Genomic DNA, 20,396 nt, shown 5'->3' with positions numbered 1-20,396 from the left:
ATTTTCCGTTTGGATCGAGGATGGAGACAACCCCTGCCTGATAATATTCCTTTAAGTCATCTAGAACTTTCTAATCTGATTGGCCCCTCAGAATCTTAATTTAAAATTTTTAAAAAATATGGACCCTTAGGAGAAGGCCTTTTGGAACAGATTATAATTTATTTCTAATGCACCTTCTGAAAATCTTTTTGAACTTCTGATTTGGGGGAGTTTATTTTAATAAGAAGAGATATTTTTCCATCCAAAAATATCTAAAATTTGAATAATCTCTCTCTAGAATATTTTCTCTCTCTAAGCCAAAATAGGTAGAAACAAGATCTTTTATTATTCTGAAGATGGGATTGATTATAAGGGGGAAATACTGGACATCTTGAGGGGCTGGGCAGGAATCTTACATTCTCTTACACTTGAAAAACGTGAGTTGTCCTCATCTCGCAAACTGCGGGTAATCCCGCAACAGTTTGGCTTCTTTCTCCCATTTGGCATCTTTAAAAGGATATAACTTCCATTTAACCAATAATTCTCTCAGAATTCTATTCCTGAGAACCTTTTCTCGAACATCAAGGATTTCTTCAAGTTAGAGTTCCATCTGTCCTTGGGTTGAGGAAGTTAAGATTTCATCATCAAGCACATAATTCGGGCTTGGTATATACTTTTTAAGAAGGCTGACATGAAATACATTATGTACTTTGAGATGAGGAGGTAGAAGAAGCTGGTAGGCTAAGTCACCTACTTTCTTTGTAATCAGATATGGCCCACAATATCTGGGGGATAAATTCTTATACTTCCAAAGAGATAGAGAACTTCTTTTGGGGTGTACTCGAATGAAGACCATATCTGCTTCTTTGAATTTTCTGTCTGTCCTCTTCTTATCTGTATACTGTTTCTGTCTATTTTGGACAGCTTTTATATCTTTGCAAATTGACTGCATCTACTGCTCCATGTCATCAAGCATCTGTCTGGACATCTCAACCCTAATCAATGGGTAATTGGAGTTAAGCAATCTTGTCCATACAGAGCTTTGAAAGGGCTTATCCCAATACTTCGGTGATAAGAAGCATTGTAGGCAAACTTGACTAGGTGCAGATAACTTAGCCGCTTCTCTTGGGTTCCCTGCCCCACAGCATGACCGAAGTATATCTTCGATTACTTAGTTCACCCTTTCAGTTTGACCATCGGTCTCGGGGTGGTAAGCTGTGCTGAGATCTTAGAAAGTTCCTACTGCTTCGAAAAATGCAGTCCAGAATCTTGACATGAATTTGGGATCTCAATCACTTACTTTTCTTCTGGGTAGGCCATGCAATCTGAAGATTTCTTTAAGGGCACACTGGCCACATCCACTGCAGTGTAGGTTTCTTTTACTGGAATCAGATAGGCAACTTTGGTTAGTCTATCAACTACCACAAAGATGAAGTTGTAAATTGATTGCACTGAAGGCAATCGAGTAATAGAATCCATACTGATGCATTCCCACTTCATCTGGGGGATGTCTAATGGATGTAACTTCCCAGGCATTTTTACTCTCTTGGCCTTGACTTTCTCATAGGTCATACATTGACGTACATGATTAAGCACATCCTTTTTTAGACTAGGCCAAAAGAAGCTTTTCTTCAGAGATATGTAGGTTTTTATGAAACCTGGATGTCTTGCAATAAGGCTGTTATGGGCTTCATTCAGAATTTGACCCTTAGTTTCCTCATCATTTGGGAATGCATAACCTGCAATTATAATACATAATTCCATCATGCAGGATGTACCCTTGAACTCGATTCAACTCCTATGGAGTTTTTCTTTCTTGCATAAGTAGGGTAGCAATAGGGCCAAAGAATCTATCTTGCATGATCTTCTCTCTTGCTTCAAATCAAAGGATTTGACACTACAGTAATTGCAAGCAAGGAGGCTTTTCTGTTGTTGAGGGCATATACTACCATATTTTCTTTTCCTGGGCGGTACTTGATTTCAAAATCAAATTCCTGTAGGGTCTGCATCCACCTTCTTTTGTGCGCATGTTGAGATCCTTCTGAGTGAAGATCCACTTTAAGCTCTGATGATATGTCATCAAAGTGAATCTTTGTCCTAGTAGGTAATATTAGTCTCCACAACTTCAGGGCATATACTACTGAAAGTAGTTCCAGGTCGTGGTGGACAGCATCATTCCTCTCATACGTTTGGAGTTTTTGGGATTCATAGGCCACTGCATGACCGTCCTGCATGAGTGCACCTCCCAGGGCAAAAACCACTGGCATCAGTTACTACCTCAAAGGGTAGAGAGAAATCTAGCAGCTTTAGAATGGAATTGGTTACCAAGGCGGTCTTCATCTTATCAAAAGCACTCTGGCACCTGGCAGACCATTAATTAAAACAATGTTCAAGTGCAAATCCATTGCAGGATTGATGACTTGGCACCATAACATGAGGTCCACGGATGGTGTTATGCGTGTGCGGAGATATTCGACTCGGACTAGCGATGGATGGAGTGAATCCATTCGGTCTACGAAGTTTATCATGGAGCACATGGGCCTGTTTATCTAGTTAACTTTAATCTTCCACCATGGCTAGAGATAAAAAAGGGTATCTTTTATTGTCTTTTGATAGTTCTTGGAAAGTAAAAGGTGAAGAACATGGATGTGTATTTATCCCCTTTAGTTGTGGAGCTTCCTGTTTTATGGGAGGGCATTGAAGTTCATGATATTTCTAAGAGGTTTGGACAACATGCGCTAACATTGAGAGGAATACTTATGTGGACTATGCATGATTGGCCTAGCTATGGAGAGTGCTCAGGTAATACTGTAGCTTGTTAACATATTATGTTAAATTATGATTGTCATCCAAACTTACCTCTACTACAATCGTTTTTGATGTTCTACAGGGCTTTCAGTGTCAGGGTATAATGGATGTCCATTATTTGGACTGCAACTTGAGGCTCGATAGTCACAGTCTATGAAGAATATAGTATAGGAGGGCCACAAGAAGTATCTCCCAGTGGACCATCCTTTGCGTGGGATTTCTAGGGAGGTCTACTTTCATATGGAAGAGCAATGATTGGAGGACCTTATGGGAGCTAGATCCAACCTGCACACCTCCAAGAATGAATCGTTTATCCATTTTCCATCAACTTCCATAGTGGAATGATCTGCTAGTGAACCATCTTCTTGACCCAATGCACATTTTCAAGAATATAGCCGAGGTGCTTTGGAAAACCATTACAGGAGCAAAGGAGAACAAGGCACAACGAGATGATTTACAAGAGGTTCAATGCATGCAACACTTATGGGCCCAAAATAGACCAGATGGGAAGGTGAAGCTACCAAAAGCACCTTGGGTCATGGACAAAGGAAGAGCAAGGGCGTGTAAAGAAGTGCATTTGTGAGTTTCATACCCCTACAGGATGCATGCATTTCTTGAAGGGAGAATTTACAAAGGACGATGAGCTTAGTGGTTTGAAGTGTCATGATTGGCACAAATTCTTGCAATTTGTGCTTCCTATAGCCATCAAGGATTACCTCAACGATGACATTAAAGCAACAATTTACAAAATTGGTATAGTGGTGCATTGGATATCAAGGAAAGAGATTAGTAGAGACACATTGGAAGTAACACTGTTAAACTCCATTGAGGCCGCTACAATGGCTGAGAAATACTTTCCAACAAGTATTTTAACCATTCAATTACACTTGCTAGTTTATGTGGTTGATGAAGTTGCTATGGTTGATGAAGTTGCTGTGGTTAGGGTTGTCCATAGAGCCGATGGATGTTTTTCTTGGAGAGATTTATGAAGACACTTAAAGAATTTTTTTGTCAAAGAGCTCATCCTAAAGGTAGTATGCCAGCGGGATGGCTTGTTCAAGAATCACTTGTATATATAATTGAACTTCTCATTATGTCTGATCGCGATATGCCAAGATTATGGATACAATTAGAAGATGATCGACTAGTTGGGGAAGAGCCACAAGGGAAAGGCCTTGTGAGAATAATGGATGTAGCATTGCATGAGAAGATCAATAAATTTTGCATCTTAAACTCACATGCTATGGAGAAAAGGATCAAGAGATATAACTTGGTGAAGGCTGAAAGGGACCAAGCTTGTTTGAGTTTTAGGAGTCTAACAACCCACACACTATCATACCCAACAGAACTTGCACTTCTTCTAGACTTTCCTTCTAATAAATGGCTCGAGCAAACCATACTGCAAGCTAAATGCAGTGGTGAACCAATAAGTGATGAGGAGGAGGAGCTTGCATATGATTGTGATTTCCATGTATGTGAGTTTGAGATATCTACGCATTATCTTTTATGTTGTGATTTTGTGAATTTATACAATAAAAGTACTTATTTATTGTGCTTGCAGTATCGTAAGTTTGGGAAAATTTGGTCACACCAAAGTCACTTTTGAGTAGAAGGAAAAGATAAAAAGAGAAGAACATTTGATTATGGTGTGAAGGTTAATCTTATGCAAGAAAGTCGTTCAAGTGCAAGCGATGGCAATACTGAAGTAAGCATGCTAGATTATTGTGGAACAATCCAAGATATTATCAAGGTTGGATTAAGAAAGTTGAATATGTTCATTTTTGATGCAAAATGGTTCAAGTTGGTAACTCAAGGGGTGCAAGTAACTGTACGCAAAGACAAATGTGGATTTCTTCAAGTAGACTGCACAAAGATATGGACTGACCAAAGGGACACATTTGTGCTACCAGAGCACTGTGAGCAAGTCATCTTTGTGGAAGACCCGAGACATATCATAAAGGGTTTTTTGTGATCCAAATAAATCCACGTGGAAAACAAATATTTGAAGAGGTGAAAATAGAAGTTGATTGTTTACCAGATGCTGAGGAACTCCCCCCCAAATCATGTGATGGTTGAGCATACACCACTAGCACCTATTGAACAATAAGAAGAACAAGAAGAACAAGAAGAAGACATAATAGTTGAGGAAGTAGGTGAGGCTCACACTGGATTAGGATCGGATGAAGATGTACTCATTGAGCAAATACATCTTGAACGAGAAATAGACACTAGAGATAATCCAGAAGAAGAAGAGATTCAAGCTGAGTTTGATCATGATGCATCGACAACTCTCATGCTAGAGCTAGAAAAGGATGATGACATGGATGAATTACCTTCTACTACTACAAGACAATCTGTTCCACCAATTAACAACAATGATGGAGTATTTCTAGAAATAGATTTATTTGGAGCCATGGATCTCGTTTGAGGACGAGCAAGTTGATGATGAACTTTAATTTAGGGCACTTTCTTAATTGCACCTTAGTGATGAGGAGGAGGAGCTAGCATTTGTTCTCCTTCAAAGAGCGCGATGGAAGTTCTACCTTCCTCTCTCCCTTGCCCCCCCTCTCTCTCTCTCTATTTATCTCTCTTTCTCTCTGATCTCTCTCTCTCTCTCTCTCTCTCATAGACACATATGCTTGCAAAGAGGTAGAAAGAGAAGCCTAAAACACACCCCAAGGTGGGAACTAACAAATATTATATATAAATTTAAATTTTTAAAAAATAAATTTTCGACGATTATTTCGACGCATATTTTGACGCTTATTTCCACACATATTTTGACGCCTATTTCGACGCACATGTCGATGCGACCATGTGTGGAAACTAAGCGTCAAAAAATAATGATTCTCTTGTAGTGGCTCATTTGCGCCTCAAAAGCTCTTTCTTGTTTCAAAATATCTTTCAGCTCACCATCTAGGGAATTAGCATCCTCACCAAGAAACAGCTCCCCGGGGATCTTCTCCGACATAGGAGCCATCATCCGCAGCGTGGCATATTTTGTGGAAATGCATGCTACATCCACCACAGAGAGTGGGATCAAATCCGCATTAGCCCACAAAAATTTCTCCTCTTCATCTTCATCCAAGCCTTCAGCCATGTTTACTGTTTCCGCAACCACTGGCCAGACTACATTGCTCAGCTGTGCTGACGGCGCTCCCGTAATGAGAACTTCACTTTTTTTTTACCCCACTGAACTGGCATTTGATTGTGTTCCGAATTGTGCCGCACCTTGGCTTGCCACAACCATGGACGACCCAACAAAAGATTGTATTTGTGATTGGAATCTTCCATATTAAGAGCCACAAAATACATCACAAATGGAATTCCCGCAAGTTCAATCACTATTCCCTTCAAAATGCCAAGAGGATGAACTCGACGTGTTGGTCAGCCATCCACACCAAAAATGGGACCGGTTCCCATTCCAACCATCCCATATTCTCACAAGCCAACTGCATCGCAATATTGACACCTACACCACCATCAATCAGAACTTGATCAATGTGAGTCCCATGATGAACCACCGAAATCTCCCGAATGCATGTGTCTGTCACTGGAATGTCAGGGACTGGTTCTTCCTGAGGTTAACCGGAGCCATTATGGGGGACACCATACCGAGATTAGCTATTGCCAACAGGGACTAGTGAAAATTTGGAACTAGCTTTAGTAATTGTCCCAACTTAATCTGAAGTGGTGCTTGCAAGAGTTCATCCTAGTCATTTCCTTCTGATTGTTTCCTGCTATGCTGAGGCGCAGTGTAGATCCTTTCGGCACCTACGGATTGCTTCTGGATGACGTGGAATAATCTGCAATCACTGTGACATTTTTTCAAAAATGAACCCCATTTGGGGTTTTCTCAACTTTAGTTTTAGGTACTTGCTCCTTTACCCAATTGGTAACTTGATGCCACACTTCTTCCTGTGCTGGCCAATCAATGCTAGCCTATTCTTTTGCTTTAATTTGAGGTCGACTCTTCTTTCCAAAGCCAGTGACCATGCAAACTTCTAGATCTCCCTTCTTAGCAAGCGAATCAATTTGAACCATAGACACACTTGGTTGCTTCATTGTTGCCTTTTCTTGTCTCTCTGCCTTCCTCTATAGTCATACTCCTACGCCTTTGGGCACTCCGATCGCCAATGCCCTTCCTCTATGTAGAACAAATAGATGCGCAGTTGATCGCCACCTCCGCCACCCTCGACCATGACCATGGCCACCTCCTCGACTGCGGCCTCCACTGGAGTAGCCATGAGCATTATCCAAACCTCCCGCTGTTTTAGCAAATGCCACCGCAAGATCTTTTTCTGCTTTATCCTTCCATTGAATGGGGCCTCTAGCCCATTGGCCCCTCCAAAATAGCAATCACTAGTATTATGTGAATTAGAAGTACAGATGGCACACCATTTCTCATTTAGTGCACACTCCATAGTAGGATGACCTGTATTGTAGCACGTTGAGCACCAGACGTCTTTCAAACGACTTAGCAGCTGAGAATTCCCCAGACACTGTCATGCTAACCTTCCCACCCTTGTGGGTCTTCCTGGTAACTTTCACTTGTTCGGCATCCGAATCTTTGCTACTACTGTCAGAAGAATCTTCATCTGGGCTCTCCTCATCCGAATCTTCAGAGCTATTGTGATTCTTTCCATGAGATGAGCTTTTCCCTGACTTCTTTTTGGATTTTTTCCTATGGGGCGTGTCCTTGTCCTCCAAGGATTCTCCAGCCAAGATTGCCCATGCAATCACATCTGCCGCAGCGTTGTGGCAACCTTATTCACAATCGCTAAGGCTATACGGAGATCCTTGGACAAGACTTTGAGAAAATAGTCATTGAGCACCTCCTATGTGTGCTGGATGTTGGTTTTGAGGAACCCACTGCAGCATGACCCAAAATCGAGCTGCATAATCCTCCACTATGCGCTTGCCCTGCTTAAGCATACGCAGCTTTTCCAAATTCTAAGTGACGGTCTTTTCTACGCAACAGCACAACAAGAACGCCGTCCTCACCACATCAAAAGTCCAAAAATGATCCACGGGGTATTTTGGCAACCATCGAGAAGCCTTCTCACTCAGAGTGGACTTGAACACAAATTCCATACGTAATTGATCCAGTGGGGGTGGCACATTAAGATTGTATATCTTCTCAAACTGTCGGATGTGAGCATTCGGATCCTCAAAAGATTTCTCCCAAAACTTTGCATACTTAATTTGTCCATGTAGTTGGGCCATCTATTGTGCTGAGGGAACTACCACTACTGGCTGTATCGGTCCGTAGTAGGTGAGATCAGTGAAATTAGCGACCGCCTCTCTACCCATGGAACATGGGGAGGGGGGAAGGAACGGCTACGCTCCTAGTGATTGACTCTGGGAGTTGCATCCCACCCTAAAAACTGTGAAGAAAAAGAAGGAGAATCATTCGCCGCATTATCGCCAATCATCCTTTGAACGACGACGCCGCGGCCGCCCGTAGTAGGAACCACCAAATCAAGAGGTCCCTGAGAACGCGTGCGCATGCAACCACATCATCAAGAGAACATCATGGTTGCCAAGTGTATTATGTTCTTAAGAACTAGTACAATAATACGGGAATGATTACCCTCTTAGCATACATCATTAATTGAAAAGGTAACCTATACTGATAAATGAATACATAACTGATTATACACAGTGCGACATGATTAATGCTTCATTAACACAGAAGACTGCTAAATTTTTGCATGAAAGGATGATTGATTGACTCATTGATTGCCCTTGAATACACATGTATACAGCCTTTAAAACAGCTACATGGTCATGGGATTCAGACAGGCACACAACCTCCCATTTACACCCCTTGAGATCTCGTAATGACTATTCATTTAAGGTACGCATGTGGCATTACACTTGCAGTCCGTACTTGCGGTGTGCGGTCTTGTAGTGTGCAGTCCACATAACAGTTAACACCATCCATTGCCAAACCTAGGCATATGAGGCTCTTCTTTAAACTTAGGCCATGTATCCTTAATGTGTCTCCATATGCAACAAGGTTTGTATAAGATGCCATCAATGGATCGAGTTTTTTAGCATACTAAGTCATTAGCGACTTGCACTTGAACATGTGTTGGATTCTTAGAATGATTAGAAAATGCCTTAGAATAATAGTTCCACCTTGGAAATCTTGTCATATCACTATGAGCACCAGATTTTACACACATTTTGGACATGTTAGTGAGCATTCACCAGCATCCCCACATGGAAGAGGAAATAATCATTGGATCCTACATGTATACACATGTAATCCATGCTATTGGAGCTTAGAATATTCTTTCCATCATCTCGTGACTTAGGCATGGAGTTTAATATCATACATCTCAACAATCTTACATAATTATGATGCATGATGTGTTGTTAGCTAGTTTATTTTTGAAGAGGATGAGATTAGGAAAGAGAAAGAGGAAATAGAGATTACTTGAATAATTCTAAGAAACTGATCCAAGAGTTTGAAGATGTAACTCTTTGGACATTGTGCCTTGACAATCCTGTCTATTACTTTAAACATTGCTTCAATTAGCTAACCCACAAAATATTCTTATACATGTGTCCCCATATCCTCTTGCATGTGTGGCTCCATATCATCAACCACCAATTCTTCTCAATGTTATCATTGTTATCCTCTATATGTGAATAATATTACATACCTTGTGGCTCACATCCATTTTAAAAAACAATTGTATGGCCTCATCCGACACATGTTGAACTCACATTTAGTCCATACATCAATATACATTCTATTAAAATGATCCCACTATGAGAGGCAGGTTCTTCCTTGAAGACATAAAATTGTTTACATGCTCCATTGACAAAAGGAGGAGATATTAAGAAAATGTTAGGGGGGGGATGAAGAGAGATCAAGGGAATTTCTAAGAGAGATGAAGAGAAATGTTATGGGGATATGAAAATGTGGGTCTCTTTTAAGTAGGAGCATGAGCTATGAGTCAAATTTGTTAATTTTTATCCATTTATTTCATAACTTACGGCATCATTTTAACCATTGACATAAGGGCATCCATAGTTGTTGACAATAATACCAACCCTTAATACCGACAAGTATACTGACATTGTAAAAAAATTAGCATCAACATTTACACTGATGACAAAGAATTAAGAAACAGGATATGTTTTGTGAGTTGTTTTTGTTTGGAACTCAAAAAACCCAAAAGTCTCATTGCTCTTTCTCTCAAAAAAAACAAAACACCCCAAAAGGCTCTTGCCTCTCTCTCTCTCTCTCTCTTTCTCTCTCTCTCTCTCTCTCTAATATTTCCAACACTCTTTAACCTCTTTCCCATCTCTCTCACACCTTGCTAACTCTCTCACACACCTTGTACTATGGACTTTGTGTACCTTATCCTCCTAGTCACACAGAAGTAGAGCTTCTTCGAGGCCTACATATGCTGACTCACTAATCTAATAGCATAGCTCAAATCTCGCCTATTGATAGTCATGTAAATCAAACTCCTTACAATGTGCATGCACAATGTAGGGTCCTCCAAAAGATTACCTATATATGTAGCAAAATTTTATGCTCTTTTCTCTAATGGCACTAAGATTATATTACAACCTATTATTTAAACCTTTGATAACATATGTCTAAAGCATACTGCCTTTGTAAAAGTCAAATCGCATCACATGATCTAATCACCTCTATACCACCTAGAAAGTATGGAAGAATCATGGCTCACCTGAATATTTTACTCAAACTTCTTCTTGAGGAGCATATTCACCTCATAAATGTAAACATCAATGTCCCTTGTGACAATCAAGTTATTAACATATATGACTACTAGCATAATGCCCTTGTGAGTGAAGTGAAAAATCTATAGATATCTAAAATCCATAGTAACAAGATGCTATCATATCTTATTTGACCATACTCTAGGTGCATGCTTCAAGCCATATAGGGTCAAAGCAAGAGTTAGGTGGTTCAAAAAGTGGTGTCATTGACATTCCTTTGTTAAGTACTAACAAGGAAAGGTTAAAGGTAATAACAAACTAGTAAGAAAGAATATTAAGAATTGTAAAAATAAATACTCAAAATTTAAGACTGAATAGTTACCATGAAAAGAATATTTAGAATTCATGCTATCATGGAAAGTTCACGCACTCATGGGAGCATGCTCGTGTGTGTTAGGAAATTTTGGAGCATGATCATGCATGTGTCATGCTCTCTCTCTTTCTCTCTCTCTCTCTCTCTCTCTCTTCTCATATGATTATCTTAATACAATAGAGCTCTCTCTTTCTTTCTCCTCATATGCTTGTCTTAACATATCTAGGGAGATGACAAGAGAACATGCTACACATAAAATCTATCTATTTCTAGTTTTCTCTTCCCAAATCTTCATGATCTCTCGAGACGAATTATTCTAGCATGGCAGACTCTTATTTCTCTTGTGCTCAGCTTCTTCATCTATGTCCCTGTGGCTCACAAGAGTTGTGCTACATTCATGAGCTCTTTCTATCTTTATGCTACACACACACACACACACACACACACACACACACACACAAAGTGTATCTGCCTCCACTTCTCTCCCTATGGTCTTTCCTCCTAAGATAGCTAGATGGCTGCAACAAGGAGATGTACTACATTCAATCTCTCTCTCTCTCTCTCTCTCTCTCTCTCTCTCTCCCTATCTCTCTCTAAAACACACCGCCACACCCATTAACCTGAATACCTATTTTATGAATAATCTTTTAAGGTCAAAGAAACTTGTAGAGTATGGTTGGTTAGGGCTAGAATATTCTAATACAATATTTTCACCTCATTTCAGGATGAATATTGATGGGCATGCAATGGGACAAGATGAATTTTTACACAATGTAGAGGTGCGAGAAAATGGAGGTAGGTTTATTCTTGGTCAGGAGAAGGCATTGAGAAAATAAAACATTATTGGGTTGTAAAGCAAAGGGAGATTTGATAAAAAGCCAAGGAGAAGTAAAGGGCTAAAGTGAATAGTTCCATCTTGATGACGAGAAGGAAAGAAAGAAGATTTGTAGAGTTGTAGCTAACTCTTGGTACGAGAAGATGAAGGGCCTCGACAAAGCTACCCCACAAGAAAATATTTGAAGAATTCCTCCTCCATCCCAATTGCAAGAAAGCTCAACTTGAAAAAATGGGTTGCGAAAGAGTTGTGCTGGCCAACATTCGTAACACTTTCACTAGTCAAAGTGCCCTGATCAAAAGATGAGCTTTTCTTGAAGAGGTCATCTCTAATGATAGAACTTAATGTTTATGATTTCAATGGACATGGTGGCAATAGAAAATCTATCAGCTTACCAAAGGCACCAAAGGTTCTAGTTATTCACAAGAGAATCCTTGCTGCCTAATCCTTGCCTATAAATAGAAGAGGATGAAGTCTTTCCCCTGCAAACATGCCAAAGATAGAAACCTCAAAGTAGCATCATGACACAAAAAGTTAAAGATTTTTTTTTTGAATTTTGGAGATTAGAGACATGAGTCTCCCCCAACAAAAGAGATGTGTGTAGCAAGTCGATAGGGAGATGTGCTATTGTAAAGCATCCTATACATTTACGACGAGCCTTAGTTTTGTACCCTACTTTTATCAAAGTCAAATTTAAAACACTCCTAGAGCACCTTAAGACACTCTCAGACTAGTATGAAGTAGAGTGAAAGTACTTTATACAGTGGCCCTAAAACATTTTTAACAGATTTGAAGCACTTTTAGGTGGTCCTATAGAACTTTCAATATTACAAAATAACTTGTAAGTATTTTAAAGTGATAGTGAAACACTTCCAAATGGTCCTAAAGTAATTATACATCATGGTCCTAAATTACTTTACACTGGCCCTAAAATATCTTTAATAGATGTAAAGCACTTTTAGGTGGTCCTACATAATTTTCAATGGCACAAAAGCACTTGGTGCAAGTATTTTAAAGTGATATTGAAAGGCTTCCAAGCACAAAAGAACTTGTTAGTACCACTTGGAAGTACTCATGTACCACTTAATAGTACTTTTGCATCACTTTGATAGTACTTTTGACCACTTAACAATATTGTTAGACCACTCATTAGAAGCCCATCAGTATCACTTTAAAATACATTCTTTTGTGCCATTGAAAGCTCTATAGAACCACCTAAAAGTTCTTTACAGCTACTAAAAGTATTTTAGGGCCTATGTAAATTACTTTAGGACCATGTATAAGTACTTATACAAGTTTATAAAGTCGTTCGCAAAGTCCATGAAGTACTTTTAAGAGCTCTAAAGCACTTTCAGGTGGTCCTAAAGTGTTTTTAATATAAAAAAACTTATAAGTAATTGAAAGTGATCCTAGAGTACTTCTAAGTGGTCCTATAACAAGGTCTCTATTAATGCACATGATGTTTTTAAAGCTTAAAGTACTCATGTACCACTTAATAGTACTTTTGCATCACTTTGATAGTACTTTTGACCACTTAACAATATTGTTAGACCACTCATTAGAAGTTCAGGACCACTAAATATAGAAGATATTCTCTCTCAATGAATATCTTGTATATTAAAAATTTCTTCAAAATAAATATACTAAAAAATATTTTTTTTTCAAGCGTTTCTTAAAGCCACAAGGTGGCTTTCTTTCTAACAAAAGGGGGTTAATGTTTTTTACATAAATTCACACAATATAAAGTTTTTATGATAGAGAGAGAGAGAGAGAGAGAGAGAGAGAGAGAGAGAGAGAGAGAGAGAGAGAGCTCACATGCTTATCAACATAAAAGACAAGTCTTGCAATTTTGAAGAAATGAAAATGTCAACCAACATAAAATTTCATGACACTATTTAAGAATAATTGGTTAGAATGCCTCTACCTATGGTGGAAGTGTTTGGAAAAAGAAAATTATATAACTAGTACTTTCTTATTTTAAAATTGCTAAAAATAACATAAAAATATTGCAATAGCCTTACTTCAAGGATACCTATATGAAAAAGTGTTTGTTTAGTAAGTGATATATTAGACATGCCAATATCCTATGCACATGTAGAATAGTTTTAAATCGTAAAGTTGTAGGTGTTGAAAACGTATCTAATTTATTTACCGAAATCATGACTATGGAAGAATATGTTTAAAATGTTTTTGGCACTTATTATGATCTCTCAATGAATATCTTGTTTTGATATTATTTTCCTAATATAAAATTCTTTGAAACAAAAAAAAAAAATTCTTAAACAAAAATTTCTTAAAGCCACAAAAGTGGTTTTTTTCTACAAGACTAGTGCTAATTTCTAATATATAAATCCACCCAATATGAAATTATTGTGATATTAAGAGAGAGAGAGAGAGAGAGAGAGAGAGAGAGAGAGAGAGAGAAAGAGAGGAGGGGGGGTGCTACTATTGTATTCACTCACTTTCAAAAGATGCCTAAACTTAAATTATCATCTTGAAAAGCATGAAGATAGGGGCTTTCCCTTCAAGGATCATACTAACATTATAATAATAGAAATGGTAGACTAGATATAAGGGGTCGAATTTAGTGAGGAATAGGTGGGCTTTACATGTGCACCTATTAAAAGGAACAAAGAACCATCATGAAAATGTTGACTCTTAATATTAGATCAGTAAAACTAGCTTAATAGATATTCAAATATTAATTTTTATATTTTCATTTATACTGTTTAAGTAAAACCACTACAGTGTTCCTTCTACAAAATCTATTCGAGCATTCCTTCTACAAAAATCAACTCTAGAAGAAGGAAGTAGTGTCATAAGCATTAGATGATCCTAAATGGTGTATGTCACTATGGTGGAGACCAAACAATTATTTATGTATTTCTCACATCTACATATAGGTGAAACAAAGTAGATTTAGAGAATGAAAAAAGCAAACTAGAACAATTGACAATGTCTTGTAAAAAAAATATATAGTTATGGAAAGTTGAAACATGTTATCTATGCTTCATGTTTTTTGTGAAAAATTGTCATGATCGTACTAGTAGTAGTAGGCACAATATCCCATGCATATTGTATCCTAAATTGATTTTTTGGTTTGAGGGGGCACAAATCGAAATTGATTTTGGTTTCAAAGAAGAGAGGAAAAGTTATTCAATCTCGTGAGGTGCAAGAGTCCCTATTTGTATATATTCGTAATAAAGAGTGCAAGATGAAAGCATGTACATATCCTTAATCCATCAAATCCATTCATACAAGATCATACATTTATGACATAGTTAATCAAATTATGGCCACTATTAAAGCTCTTACCATTAATTCTCTTTTACGAGCTTTTCTCCTTAAGTAGAAAAGCTATTCATGCTATTAGTGACATGCACATAAAATATCAATATCATTAAGCATGAAGTGTGATATATATGTCCAAGAACATATTAAAGTGTCTCAAGTCTCTATCTATATATGATATTTGATTATACGTCTAAGGGTTGCTACCACCTTCTTTAGGGGGGTGATCCATGCGATATATGTCTAAGGACCATTATGCTTCAAATTAAAGTGTCTCAATCTCTAGCTAAATATGATATTTGACTATAATGTGCCAATTAGTGTGTTGTTACAACCTTCTCTGGAGGATCCAAGTGTGCAACAAGGGTCATTATAGTTTGATTATTGCTCACCACACCACGGTGTAATGCGCTTTTGTACTTGCCATTGGTTAGCATCTATAATCAAAAAATAAAAAAGAGTCAATATATATATCAAGATGATATCCTAAATTTACAGTTTTACAAAAGAGAAGCATGGCACAAGGTGTTCACTAGTGTGTAGCCTAGTAGTAAAAGGAATTCATCTTTTAGAAAAGAGAAGCATGGCAAAAGTTGTTCACTAGAGTGTAGCAAGGAATTCACCTTGTAGGATGAGGACCCCCTACTAGCTACATCTATTAGAGTGTAGCAAGGAATTAACCTTGTAGGATGAGGACCCCTACTAGCTACATCTATTAGACATGATCTTTGGGTATCACTAAATATTTATAAAACCTTTTTTTTTTAAGACAACAATATGGCACAAGTTTGGTGGTGTTAAGTGTGTTAATGATGTGGCTCTTACAAACTGGTTAACTTAGGGCTGGAGGACTTTACCTGTAATTGATCACCAATATTGATGACTAATGCGTTGGGCATGGGATCCACTGAGAACCATTGGCCATCCTTGCACACTTGAAGTCCATCCATATCTTTGTCTTGTAGTAGAACTGTCATGCATCCATGGTCCTTGTGTCCATGTGTCCCAAGAACAAGGTCAGGTTGAGGGCAAGGAGGGTAGTAGTTTGCTCGGAAGAACAAGTTGTAATGTTGAAAAGCCTTCTCTAGATGGTCATCCTTCATACCAAGGCTTTTGGACAATGCGGCGAGCAAACTTTTGAAAAGGTTCTGTAGCTCGGTGCCGTAGGAATCCACCATGCCCCTAGAGTGGTCACATCACAAAGTGGTGTTGGGCCATGTGATATAATGGAAAAAAAAGTGTGTGTGTGTCCGTGTGTAAGGGGGGGTGTATGTGTGTACTGTCTCTGAGAGAGAGACTGTGTGTGTGTGTGTGAGAGAGAGAGAGTGTGTGTGTGAGAGAGTGAGTGAGTGAGTGAGAGAGTGAGTGGGTGAGTGAGTGAGTGAGTGAGAGAGAGAGAGAGAGAGAGAGAAAGGGGTTGGACCTTAATCCTTCGGGTTGGGAAGGCCACATGTCGAGTTTCTTGAATGAGGGGGGAGCCAGGTAGCCAAAGAGGGAGTCCATCCAGTCATTTGCGGCTCCTTGGAAGAAGTTTGTGTGGCCATATCCGAGCAAGCCTTCAGTGCTCTGATCCTTCACAGAGTAACCTTCCTTGTCGTCCATGGGGAGCTCAAAGAACTGCCTGGCTGCCTGTCTGGTCCCTTCAATAACGCTTGCGGGTATGCCATGGTTAACCACCTGCAGCACAGCAGCAAACAGTACAGACCACATCAGCTATATGCTTTTATCTCCTCTTCATTATTATCTAATCTTAAAAGCTAGCTAGCGCAGGCACGTTAATGTAATTAACCTACTTGGAAGAAGCCCCACTCCCCGCAGGCTTTGGCGATCTCTTTCAGGGTGTCCGCTTCCGAGTCTCCATGAAGGCCGGCCATATCCACGAAGGGAAGGAGGCCCGTGTTTCTTTGGGCGGGATGAGGCCGCTGCTCATGGGGGACCAAGAACTCCTGGGGCACCTCCGGCACGGCCATCTGGGATAATTTCTGCACAAGATGGCGTTTCTCGTGATCCGTCATCTTCTGTGCACTCTCCGGCACAGCTAGACGTTGGCTGGAGAAGATGGTGGTCATGGTAATTAACGACGTAATTAAGTGCTAATCGACGCTCAAGCAGAGAAGGCTTGCGAAATTCAGAGGAGATCTAATGCATTTATATAGATTGCTGATTGTGTAAAACCAGCAGGGAGCAGTGAAGCATGCGGCGCCCATCGGAGAAGGCGAGGTGGCCGGCGACATTGAAAAAATACGCTCCTAGCTTATTTTGATTGCGGTTGAAACTTTTTTGTTGTTGAAAAAAGGACAACAAACATTGATGTGTGGATTCTTGAATGACCAGAAGACAGGCCAATGCCAAGACGTCTCCTTAATTTGACCTAGTTGTTTGTAAATAATTTTATTAAATACTAGTTTCTTTCTTTCTTTTTCTTGGGAACAAGTAATTATATATATTAATATTAATAAAGATAGCCCTTTACAAAAAGTTCTCTTACAATCCTTCTCTTAGTTTTTTCCCTTTTTTAAGATCAATAATAGTTATATATATTAACTGAAACTGTTCAAAAACTGCAAATACAACCAAATCAGGCCTACAGTGTCCATATTTACTACTCCTTCTCAACTTCATTCAGAATTTTACTCAAAAAATCCCATCTCTCTTCTTGATGCTCCAAAAGTATTATGGGCTCCATCATAGCTTCTGTAGTGCATCCTCCAGGGGACTGTTTTTCCAGCATTCCCCCTTTCTTGGACCAAACTTTAATAGTGGGTCTGGTTCGCACCTGGTTTTCTACGAGGGCGACAAATGTACGATCAACTTGTTTTTCTTTACGGTACCACCTTAGAGTTTTTGGTCCAAACTTGGGAGGCCTTTTCTTCCCTTCCCAAAATCTCACCTGCACCATACAGACCAAAGTTAGGGGTTTATTCCTAGTATGTTTGAAGCTCACCAAACTCTGAGGCAAAATTCAGATCATATTCGTTTGCAGGTTCTGAATCACCATATCCAACTCAGAACATCTTATTTTATTCACATTACACACCGACGAGCACATGTAACACACTTATGCATCAAGTCTGACTCTTGCAAGCCTGTACATACTGCCTTCCTAAATACAATTGCATTCTTGCTAGACCAGATTTCCATCAAGATGCAAGCTCTGATGATATTAAAAACTAGACCAATATATTCATTACTAACTGACCATTTACCCAAGATCCAGTCCCCCCAACATGTTTGCATACCCAAGCTCTTCTCTATCCATTTAGACATTTTGGACCAAGTACCCCTAATTGCTGGGCATTCCCAAAACACAAGTGATGACCTACACTTAGAACAAATGCCAATAGATACATTAGATTTTAAAGCCAGCAGAATCATCAACCATATAAAGATCCTCCAATTCACAATTAGGTAATTTGCACATGAGGTCCCACCTTTCATCTTCCCAAACAAAAGAACATTGTCCCCATTAAAAGTGATATCTTAGCTGCATACAGGCAATCATCATGGCTTCAGAATTGCAACCCTTAGGAGATTGCTTCTCCAGGACCTCTCCACTTGACTAGATCTTCCGAACTGGTTTAGTTCCCAGGGGGTTCATAATAAAAGCCACAAAAGTCTAGACAAATGTGATGATGTGGCATGTAACATGAACACCAATTTGGGGACTTCTTGAATAATCAAAATTTTCCATCATGATATATATCATTGGAAAGGTCTCGATGAATAGATTCCAAATGTGCAATAAACGCCAACTATTCATTTGATTTGCAAAAAATTCGCCATGGGCCCATTTTTCTAGAGAGAGGAGGTGTGAAAATCCTTAAGGGACAAAAATGAGAGTCCAAATTTTACCTAATGGTAGATATAGGATACCAATGCCTCCTTCACTCTGTGGCATACTCACTTTGTCCCACATAAGCAAAGCTACCACTCTCCTGCTCTACTACACCTATTTCTCCATAGAAAGTCCCTTATTACAGGCCCCATACTTTTCTTGAGTTTTGCCAAAGTTAAGCACTAGGCATAGGAACATGATGTAGGCATTAAAAACAACTTTACAAATGGTCACCCTTTCATGAAAGGGAACCCTAACCCCCTCCCATTTCTTTAAGTTCTAGATGAATCTCTCTAGGGTCCAATCACTTACAACCCTTCTCTTAGATACATTAGATTTTAAAGCCACCAAAATCCTCAACCATATAACATCCTCCAATTTACAATGAAGTAATCTACATATGATGTCCCACCTTTCATCTTCCCAAACAAAAGAACATTGTCCCCATGAAATGTCACGAGACCCTTTTGTACTTCTTGAAGAAATTAATTAAAAAAAACTCACAAATTATATCATAATTAAAACAAAGACTTGAATTAATTTAAAAAACCAGATAACATAGCATAACACAAGGCAAGAGAAATAAAATAACATCACCATCAAGAGTAAAAGGAGTAAAGGATAGTGAATACCACACAGAAGAAAAGATTGCATGCAATCTTCCCTCTCAAATGTGTAGCTCCACTTCCACGACTTGAGTATTTAGAGAATTTTATTCATAAAAATAGCCCAAGGAGCTAAGAATAGATGTGCGTACAAATTGGGCTTTCTTTTCCCCAATTTTGGGTATTGCTTTACATATTATTAACCATATGAAGTCTCCCTAAGGTTTGTACATATAAAAACCTTTACCCAAATATAATTGCTAATGGGCCTTGTTACATAAAATAACTTTGTGCACATTTGCACATATAATAATCTTATGCACATTTGCACATTCCATTAAGCTGAATCCTGCACAAATTAAATTAAGTATATTTTTGGATGATTATTAATTCATCAAAAATATGATAAAATATATACCTGTAAACAGTCCTCCCATTTGGGGAAGCAACTATCCTCGGTTGTGTAAGAAAATTATCGAGAGAATAAGATTATGCTATAGGTATTGATGTCATAACTTGAAAGGTAAACTCAGAGGTCTGAACATGGCTCAGAGGCACAAAGGCATGGCTCAGAGGTTCTTATGGACATGGGATACCAACAAGAAAACTCGTGCGATACCTAAATTGGTGATCATCTCACTGATTATCAAATAAAAAATAACATGCATAAAAAGTCTAATACATGATTCATAAAACAAAAATGATCATCATCTTCACACCACCGCTCAATCCACTAGCCATACGACACCTCAATTGGTACTCTCATATAGTGTGACACCTCAATACCCTCACACATCTCGTGCAGTGGGACACCTCAATCGATACACTTTCACTTTTCATTGGCTATACTCAGACATTGTCCACATTAGTTAAACAATTAATTGAACACATCAATTAATCCCAACTTCATCTTGAGATATAGACAACCCACAAGTATTTAAATAACAACCACACACATGTTTG

At 38.8% G+C, this 20,396-nt stretch overlaps 1 protein-coding gene across 1 annotated transcript; it reads right to left on the bottom strand.

Moving 5' to 3' along the window:
* Positions 1–6,896: 6,896 nt before the first annotated feature.
* On the bottom strand, positions 6,897–17,062 carry LOC147634228 (jasmonate-induced oxygenase 4-like). Its single transcript, XM_086805648.1, has 7 exons — positions 16,787–17,062; positions 16,417–16,670; positions 15,851–16,175; positions 15,329–15,430; positions 7,623–7,710; positions 7,207–7,532; positions 6,897–7,055 (listed from the first exon to the last, which is right to left on the bottom strand). Exons 1-7 carry the CDS (start codon positions 17,060–17,062, stop codon positions 6,897–6,899), a joined length of 1,530 nt encoding a protein of 509 aa, XP_086661774.1.
* Between the last annotated feature and the right edge of the window lie 3,334 nt (positions 17,063–20,396).

Source organism: Cibotium barometz, chromosome 11 (genome assembly GCF_041138505.1).
Source record: "Cibotium barometz isolate CiBa-2024 chromosome 11, ASM4113850v1, whole genome shotgun sequence".
NCBI lineage: Eukaryota > Viridiplantae > Streptophyta > Polypodiopsida > Cyatheales > Cibotiaceae > Cibotium > Cibotium barometz.
Note: the sequence above shows the minus strand (reverse complement) of the source record. Positions and strands in the feature narration are given on the sequence as shown.